The 10,081-nt window shown below is 43.6% G+C and overlaps 1 protein-coding gene across 1 annotated transcript; it reads left to right on the top strand.

The window, feature by feature from the left end:
- The first annotated feature begins 356 nt into the window (after positions 1–356).
- Positions 357–9,266, top strand: PDCL (phosducin like). The gene is made up of 4 exons (XM_019658842.1): positions 357–517; positions 1,931–2,107; positions 5,021–5,202; positions 7,107–9,266. The coding sequence occupies exons 2-4, from the start codon at positions 1,936–1,938 to the stop codon at positions 7,656–7,658; spliced, it is 906 nt and encodes a 301-aa protein (XP_019514387.1). The 5' UTR covers positions 357–517; positions 1,931–1,935; the 3' UTR covers positions 7,659–9,266.
- Positions 9,267–10,081: the final 815 nt, after the last annotated feature.

Here is a 10,081-nt window from a genome sequence, read left to right on the forward strand (position 1 = left end):
AGCAATGTCCTCCACAACTAGACTGAAGAACAAAACAACAGCAACTTGTCTGTTCCCCTTCCCCCAATTCCCCAGCACTGTTCCCATCCCCCTAATACCCCAATAAAAAAAAAATCTTTTAAAAAAAAATGCGTGTGTAATGATTTCGGAAACTTCAAAAGTAAAAATAATTTTTTCTTATTGCTCAAAGCTAGGCATACACAATGTAACTTTTCGGTTAGCTAAAAACAAAGCAAATGGAAGCGTATTACTATAGAGGTATTCTGACCCCAAATGGGGCCCGTAGCTCCTCCCTTGGTCACCTGAGAACGCTTACTCTAATTGGATGGCGTCTGTCTGCCCTGACACAGGAAGGCCGTCCCATTGGTCCGCGCAGTCGGGACTTCGGCGGATTCTCTCTTAGGGCTCAAGGCGCCGATCCACTTCTTTTCCTCCGAGCGAGCGCTCTTTCTTCCAAAGTGCCGGAGCTGCCAGCCCGAAGGGTCCGGACCGAGCTAAGCTGGGTAACTGCACTGAGGTCAGTCGGGAAGAAGCGGCGGGCAGCGAATACGGGGGGTGGGCGAGCCCGCCTTGCCCGCGCGCCCCTTCGACCCTTGTTATCTCCGCGATCTCCCAGCCCTGCCTCCTCCGCTGGCTCCACCTTCGTTGGGCTCTCCCACCAAGCTTGCTCGCACCCTTCCGCCGCCCTTCCTCCGGCCCCTCCCTCCTCAGCGGCCCCCGCTCTCCCGCAAACACTTTTGCGGACCCGCCCCCAGTGCGCTCACTGCAGCGGCCTCGCCCCCCCCCACCCCGGGAGCCTCTCGGCTGGCTCTGCCCTCACCCGCCACTCTCCCACCCAGTCGCTCTCTGCCCGCCGTGCACCGCTTTGGCCCTTCCACGCCTCTTTAAGTTTGGTCCTGCTACCCCTCCTGGCACGTCCTCTTTTTTTCTTAACCCTGCCTCTTGTGCACCCCTCTCCCTGCCTGACTACGGGGTCCCCACATGCCCCCACCGATCCGGGCTCTCTCCATATGGCTTAACAAATTGTCCAGAGGCCTGATGCTGGGCATTGGAGGTCCCTGCTTGTAGAGCAGCTCCCTGCCCCGTGGGAGAGTCACTTCGTAACGCAGTGTAAGCGGGCCCAGTGTTAAGTTTTTAGTGACGGAAGCACAGTATTGCTAGGCTTAGTGGAAAGAGTGCTAGTGTTCACCGTCCCTGCTGGATCCGCAAGCAGGCCCGAGAGGGGCTAAGCTGTGTGTGCCTGTCTCCCTAAATGCCCCAGGGTCCTTCTGTTGCAGAACCTTGGCTCTAACCGTTGTCCTCGAAACTCTTGGAAGTTAGTAAAATCTTGTCACGAGCCCTTCTTTTAACCAAAATTGGTAGGGTTTCAGAACCATCCATCCAAACCCTCAGTGTGCTGACTGAGTTGAAAGGCAAACGACAGAGGAGTGATTGACTTAGTGACTCAGCATCATCCTCTTGGTGCTTCTTTTTGGAGTTTTTCCTGAGGATTCTTACCCAGTTTTTCAATTACCCAGCAGTCTTAGTTGATAGGAAAACCTAAATGTTTGTGTCGATAAAACCTGCAGCCACTAAGTAGATTCCTCCAAGCCTCCGCCCTAGTACAGTGTCTCTTATTCAGAGGACAGTGACTGACACCTTCAGTCTTTTGTCGTCAGGCATCCCTGGGGTGTGACCCCAGCTCCACCGTTTGCTGTAAAGTTTGGCAAAGAAACTTCCCTTGTCCGACTCAGATTTATCGTCTACAAAAGCAGCGTGATCAACTCTATCACCCAGGGTCGTGGTATAGATATGTTGAGATCCTGCTTATGAAAAAAATGACTTTCAGGGTCCTGTAAATAGTAGGATCTCAGCACAAGTGAACTATTCTTCAGAGTCAAGCCTGTCTGGGTCAAGCGAGCAAAGAGCCTAATGTGTTGTCCTCTCCCAGGCACCATGACGACCCTGGATGATAAGTTGCTGGGGGAGAAGCTGCAGTACTATTACAGCAGCAGTGAGGATGAGGACAGCGACCACGAGGACAAGGACAGAAGCAGGGGTGCCCTGGCCGGTAGCTCCATACCTGCAGACGCTGAGTTGGCAGGCGAAGGCATCTCAGTTAACACAGGTACTGGAAATCCCTGAGCTCTGGGAACAGGTTTTAAAAAGGCCCATTAAATATGTATCAATTAGAAGTCTGATTGCTTCCAGAGATAAGCCGGTGTTGTCCCTTCACTGCACAATATAAATACATATGCATAGCAGCATGGTAAGGAACACAGACTGGCCTGGGTTTGAATCCAGCGTATCAAATTAGTAGTTGTTTGGTGTCACATAAATCATAGGTATGGGTATATTAGTAGTATAAATTCCTAGAAATGGTATATTTACATTTTAGTAATTCCAAATTGCTACCAAGTTGAGGTGGTACTCTTTTATAGTTTAACCAGCAGTACAATATTTCTCCGTACACTTGCTCTCCTGTATTATCACGCGTTTTATCTATCTATCTATCTATCTATTTATTTATTTATTTATTTATTTATTTTTAATTGGGGAACAGCTGTGGTCATTGGGTATATATTGCTTTCATGCTACAATGCCATAGTTGACTTTTAAGGAGGACGCAGCTTACAATGGCCCATGCGGGGATTGAACTGGCAACCTTGGTGTTAGCAGCACCACGCTGTAACCAACTGAGCTAACCAGTCACCCCTTATCACACTTTTTGATCTTTACCATCCCAGTAGATGACAAATGATAACTCGTGGTACTTTTATTTTCTCTCTTTTAAGAGTGATGTTGAGCCTCTTTTCATAACTTGAAGAGATATTTTCATACCCTTTGCTCATTTTTAAATTGGTGGGTGGGCTTTTTCTTCTTAGGGAGCTATATATTAAGGAAATTATTCTGTGGTATGAGTTGTAAATATTTCTACCCACTTGTTTGTTTTTTGATTTTATGTTCTTTTCCTGGCAAATTTTATTTACTTATTTACAGTATTCATTTTATTTTAAGTCTGGCCGAAGAACTTTGTTACATACTTCTTGGCTTTCTCTCTTAGTGAACTGCCTTTTTAAAGCTTACATCCAAATACATCCAGGAATCTTTCGACTTATTTTGGACATCTTTTTTTGTTACTGTGATCTTTATTGTCCTAAAAATGTCAACATACAGAGGTTTAAAGTCTTTCTTTGAGCAGGTCTCTGAGATGAGTTTTGTACGGCCTCTCCTACCCTACCCCCACTGTTCCCTGCTGCCTGGTCTTCCACAGGTAACCTGTCACCTCTACCAAACTTGTTACCTCACCAGGTATTCCCAGATACCTGCTCACTTACTTTCATCAGAGCCAAGGTTATCCTTGCAATTTTCTTGTACTTAAAGCATTATTTTATAGTTTCTTAATTTGGTTTAAAAGGTCTTTCTTCACTCCAGGATTATAAAAAATTCTCCCATGCTTTTTGTTAGTATTTTTCTGATTTCACATTTTTTACACTTAAATATTCACCCATTGATTTGTCTTTTACTGTCCTATCACTGTTTTTTTTTGTTTGGTTTTTTTTTTTAGCTGAGCCATCCTGCTACCTGTTGGCAGCTCAGCGGCTGCTCAGCTTGGGCCGGGCATCGAACCGCTGTTGCTCAGAGCTCAAACTCTTGAGCGAGCTCTTAACAAACTGAGCCACTCGGCCGGCCCTCCTATCACTGTTTTTAATTATTGTGTTATAACACATTTTAGTATCTGGTAGGGCTAGTTCCCCACTCAGTATTCTTCTGTGTCATTATTTCCCTAACTTTTCCTTTCTTATTTTTCCAAAGCAGTTTTAGGAGTATACACACTTATGCATAATCACGTGTTTTCATTGGGAATGCATTAAATATATGTTAATTTAGGGATAATTGGCACCCTTGTGTGATGTTGGGTCATGCTAGTCAGTAATGTGGTATTGCCTTTTTATTTACGCAGGTCTTAGTGTTTCTCGGTAGCATTTTAAAGTTTTCTTCACATAGATTTTTACTATGTTTTTCTGTGGTACCAAAGACCTCCAAATCTCAGTGACTTGTGACAACAAAGGTTTACTCAGTCATGTTACCTGCTGCCTGTGGAGGTCAGCAGCAGCTCTGTTTCTGTTTCATATATCCTCTCATTCTAGGAACTAGGCTGAGAGAAATGCCATTTTCATGGCCAGATGTAGGGTGCAAGAGAGGCCTGTTGGAGACATGGGATGGCTCATGAATCTTTCGCTCACAATCCATTGGCCAAAGAAAGTCACATGGCCAAGCCCAACATCAGTGGGTTAAGGTTACATGTACTTATCACTCAGGAGGTAATAAAAGTCACATGGCAAAGGGCAGGGATATATAGCACGGGGCAGGGAGGTGTGGGGTAGCTTGAGTAACAGAACAACCTGCCATAATGTTGTCAAGATTTAGATCATATGGAAGTGTAGAAAGAAAAAAGTAGTTCTTTCCCGCTACCTAGAGACAACCACTGTTAACAGTTTATAGATCCTTCTAGCCCTTTTTCTATAAACATACAAATGTACATGCATGTATATAAGTATCCATAAATATTTATACATCCACATACAGTTCTTTTTCTGAAAATCGGATGTTCATATTATAGTTTGATAGTGTTCTGCATTTTGCTTTGCTTTTTTTTTTTTAAATCTAATATTTGAACATCTTTCATGGCAAGAAACTTAGCTTCCTCATTCCTTCTAAGAGTTGCTTTACTTTCCTTTGACTAGACGAATCATTGTTTACCGCATCTCCTAACATTGGACCATAGTTTGGCCCTTTAATTACTGGGTCATTGGGAAAGTCATGGCGCATTTTTGCATTGGAAAACATAGAAAAATACATCATGACTTTGCCGACGACCCAGTATTTTCAGCCATGATGTGGTGGACATCTTTGTGTGTAGACCACTCTGCCCTGTGTGAGCATCGCTGTGGTCCGTGGAGCAAGCTTTAGACAGATGTGAGCTGGTCCTTCACTCCTTGCCCATTCTTGGTCACCTCCATGTTCACCCCAAACTCAGGTCCAAAAGGTGTGATCAATGACTGGCGCCGTTTCAAACAGTTGGAGACAGAGCAAAAGGAGGAGCAATGCCGGGAGATGGAAAGGCTGATCAAGAAACTGTCAATGACCTGCAGATCCCATCTGGACGAAGAGGAGGAGCAACGGAAGCAGAAGGACCTCCAGGAGAAGATCAGTGGGAAGGTAATTCGCAGCATCCGGGCTTTTCTCAGAAGCTGATGGAACTGGGGGTTTGTGATTCAGGAGGTCTAGGATGTTTGATTTGGCTTCCAAGAAGCTATGCAATGTTTGAGTCATGTCATCACTCAAACATACCTGGGTTTGAATCTCAGCTCTGCCACTAGTGACCGTGGGGACGTCTTTTCCATTCTGAATTGGGCTTGTCATTGGTTAAATGGGGTCAGTATTCCTACCTCACAGGGTGGGTACAATGCCCATTACAGTGCTTGGCCCATTGGAAGTGCTCAGTAAATGTGAGTTGCCTGTCCTTTATTGAACTCTTACCTTGGGCCTGAAATAACCCTCTGAGGTTGGTGTTTTATCTCCATTTCTTAGATGATGAAACCAGTGCTTAGTGATGGGAGGGGACTTGCTAAAGGTCGTGCACCTAGTAAAAGCTAATAGAAACTAGGATTCTAACCCAGATTTCTCTGCTTTTTCCATGATGTTGCTATTTCACTGGAAGCCTGTTTATGAGAATTTATTGTAATGAAGCAATACAATAGAGGCAGTCAGACACTCTGGAAGATTTATGGAACTAGGTTCCTGACTCTCTTCCCAGTATCAAAAGAACCCACTATTTCCCCCCATGCCCTCTGACCACGGGTAAATGTTTAGGAGCGCCTGAGATCATTAGGATATGGCCCAAAGCAGCTGTTGGCTGGGAAAACCAGCCAGCATTAGGGAGCAGATAAGAGGATTAAGTGAGGAGCCATTCACCTTGACCAGGAGGAGGATTTCAGGGCATTAGACTCAAAAATTGTAACAGGTCAGAAAGAGCCACTTTGGTGGGCCGAGGTAGCGTGGAGAGCTCTGACCTGGGATGTAGATTGGGAATGATACGTAAAACAGTGAATTCAAAATGGCGCTGGCTATGATGCAGTACATCTCTTCTGATCCAGTGTGGTCCCCCAGCCTCCACCTTCTAATCAGTGCCAGGCGAGGCAGAAGAACTGGGCCCTGTTGCAGGAGCAGGGCTGTCTTGCCAGCAGCACTAAGGTGGGAGAAGGAAGACACTTTTGTAACCTAAGCTGGCTGCAGGGAAATGTGCCCACCGCTCACAGTGCTTCCTTATGTCGAGGTGAGAGACCAGATGAAGCAACACGTCTCGTGATCCTATGAGGCAGCCTTGAAGGCTCTCCCTGGCCTGCTGAGTTGTCTGCAGAAGAGAACTGGAAACTGCCGGAGTGCCAGAATTAGGGGAGTGGTTAATCAAAACATGCACATGATGTATAATTCTATAAACACTATTTGAAAACATGAAATATTTATGATACACTAATGCTAAGTGACAAAAGCAGGTTATAGCTTAATTGGCACACTCACAGCTGCTGTTATTAAAGCAGAATCCATTTCAGCATGTGACTTTGTGTGGGAGATGAGTGTTGTGCAGGGCAGGGGTTATGAGTGTTCTTTTTAGAGTTCCTTAATGTTGTCTTTGAAGTGGTCTTTTCAACAAAAACAAAACAGTGGATAATAAAAGGATTAATCCATTGTCAAGACTGAGAAAAAGAAAAAAGCTCAGTAAGTGGTATTATCTGAGACTGCCTATTTGAATTAAGAAGCAACATTGATAGAGGAGTTAAAAGCCTGGGGTTTTTTTTTAAATCTCGATAATTGGAATCCTAGTCTTATGCTCATTACCCTGTGAACTTGTGCACATAATCTCAAGTCTTGGAACCTCATTCGTAAAGGGGGGGTAATAAAGGTCCCCTCCCAATGGGCTTGGCATCAGAATTCAGTGAGATACAGTGCATACAGAGCGCTTGGCGGGGTGCCGCCTGTGTCGTAAGTATGCGGTACACATCAGCTGGTGTCACAAGTGTCCCATTTGTGTTTCTTATGCTCACTTGCTGGTCCTCCTTCAGATGACCCTGAAGGAGTTTGCCGTGGTGAATGAGGACCAAGACGACGAAGCGTTTCTGCAGCAGTACCGGAAGCAGAGAATGGAAGAGATGCGGCAGCACCTTCACAAGGGGCCCCAATTCAGGCAGGTTTTTGAGATCCCCAGTGGAGAAGGGTTTTTGGAAATGATTGATAAAGAACAGAAAAGCACCCTCATCATGGTCCATATCTATGAGGACGGCATCCCGGGGACCGACGCCATGCATGGCTGCATGATCTGCCTTGCTGCAGAGTACCCAGCTGTCAAGTTCTGCCGCGTGAAGAGCTCGGTTATCGGAGCCAGCAGTCGGTTCACCAGCAATGCCCTTCCCGCCCTGCTGATCTACAAGGGGGGCGAATTGATTGGCAATTTTGTTCGAGTCACTGACCAGCTGGGGGAAGATTTCTTTGCCGTGGACCTTGAAGCTTTTCTGCAGGAATTTGGATTGCTCCCAGAAAAGGAAGGCTTGGTGCTGACGTCCGTGCGTAACTCTGCCACCTATCACAGTGAGGATAGCGATTTGGAAATAGATTGAACTGATAATCTTATGGCATGGATTTCTCATTGTTTGGGCTGGAAGGCACATGTCTGTGTGTTTATTTTTGTTCCTTCCTGTGTCTGCTGGCTTTGCAGCTGTTCTTTGTAGTCCCTTTTATCATATGTGGAGTCAAGAAATTCTCAGATTAAATCAGAATGCTGAATCACCTTGTGACTAGCCATAAAGTGACTTAAAGTTGTATAAACAGGAAGCTAGGCTTTTGAACGGTTTACTTAAAATTCTCCAGCATGACATCCTTGTTGTTGTTTCCAGTCAATATTTACATGGCATCCTAAAGACAGTGTCCTGGAAATTGTCTTCAGATGATCTCCGAGGCCTCTGCCAGGTCTGGGAGTAGAATTCTATGGTTAATTTGTTATTTGCAACATAAATAATGCACTTCCTTCATCAGATGATTGTCAATTATATTTACTTGTAATCAGATCCATAGTCCAAGAAGGAAGTTAAATTGTTCCCCCTAGACCCTGTTCTCTATTGGAGTCTTGTTTTAAGATTCCAGATGACGTGCATTTGCCCCATCAAGCGGGGTGACCCCTGCTGCTGGAGTCAGTGTTCCCCTCAAGCATTATTAAGTCTAGAGTAGGAGGAAAGATTGATGCTGACTGTCCCGTTGATGCTGGGAGACCAGTTTGACTTACAAATGAGAGCTGGGTGGAGCTGGCAAGTCTTGTTAGAGGAGGCTCTTTCAGTACCATAATCCTCATCTCTTTCGCTGTTGTCTCTCTTTTATGTAACAAGGTATTTTTCTGTGTAATGTAGCTTTTAAAAAAAAAACTCTCTTTCCAAAATGTTTTCTTTGTAGATGTAGATGTTTTGCTTGTTGTTAAATAAAACAATGGGATCATTCTGAGCATACTGTTTTATAGTATGGTCAACCAATAGAACAAGCTTGTTTTCATGTTATGAGATACTCTTATACAACATTTTTTAAATGGCTGTTGCTATTCCATCGTATAGGTGTGCTGTAATTTGCTTGGCAGTTGTCTCTTAAAAAGAAAAACAGCACAGACTTTTTATTACAGAAGTAATAATGTTCATTATAGAAAATAAAAAAAATTATTAAGCTAAACAGTGATTTGAAAAGCCTTATAATTCTACCAACCAAAAATAATCCTCATTATCATTTTTAGAAGTATCTTTCTAATTTTTTCTGTGTATTTATAATGGTTATTTGCTTTTCTTTCCTCTTGTTTTTTTTTACTTTTGAAAATGTACATTTTAGTGTTGAGGAAAATGTAATCAGGAATTAAATATTAGCTTTAAAATCCACAGTTTTACTTTTCCTGGCTACTTAGGAATTGACTGACTATAGAACGGTCTTGAAAGTATCTGTTGTAGTTAATTAAGAAAAAGAAAGTGCATGGTTTTCTGATTAAAAAAGCTCATTGTAAAAGTGTGGAAAGTACAGAAAATTATTAGAAGCAGATAAAACTGTTGTCAATGTTCTAGTTTATTTTCTTGCAGTCTTTTTTCAGTATTTTTAATTACATTGAGAGCTTACTACATTTAGTTATGTGTTCTATTTTATTTAATATAAATACTTTGACATGTTATAAAAATTTTAAATAAATAATTTTTAATGGCTTTATAATGTTTCATCATTTAGATATACCATGATTTATTTAACCAGTCCCTTCATATTGGATATTTAGAGTCACTGGTTTTATTTGTTTTCTTTTCTTTTTTTTTTTTTTTAAGATTTTATTAGGGAATTGGGGGAAGGGGAACACTGTTGGGGAATTGGGGAAGGGAAACAGACAAGTTGCTGTCCTTCGATCTTAGTTGTGGAGGGCGCAGCTAGCTCAGCTCCAAGTCCAGTCGCCATCCGGCCACCCGTTGGCAGCTTGCGGCCACTTAGCTCAAGGTGCCGTGTTTAAGCCTAGTTGCGGGTAGGCATAGCCCACCATCCCATGCAGGAGTTGAACCGTCAATCTTGTTGTTAGGAGCACATGTTCTCACCAGCAGTGCTATCCTGCCGCCAGTTGGCAGCTCAGCTTGGGCGCAGCTCACTGGCCCATGTGGGAATCGAACCAGCAACCCTGTTGCTCAGCGCTCGCGCTCTTAACCATCTGAGCCACTCGGCTGGCCCAAAGTTCCCTGTGTTTTGCTAAAACAGTTAGCAACTGTATTTTGGGCCATATTTTTAATTATTCTCTTGGTATGGATTTCTAGAAGAGGAATCTTTGGGTAATAGGAACATTTAAAAAATAGCTTCTACAAGCCACCTTTTCTCATTGGAAATGAAAATATATTATGATGCCACAGAACCTTGACTTGGCCTTTCAAGAATGGAACTAATAGAGTAAAGTGAGCAGACATGGAATGAGGAAATCCTAGTATTTAATCTCCAACAGCACAGGCTTTGGAGCCAGACCAAGGTTCAAATCCTGCCTGTCACT

Source organism: Hipposideros armiger, unplaced genomic scaffold, assembly GCF_001890085.2.
Source record: "Hipposideros armiger isolate ML-2016 unplaced genomic scaffold, ASM189008v1 scaffold_290, whole genome shotgun sequence".
Classification (NCBI taxonomy): domain Eukaryota; kingdom Metazoa; phylum Chordata; class Mammalia; order Chiroptera; family Hipposideridae; genus Hipposideros; species Hipposideros armiger.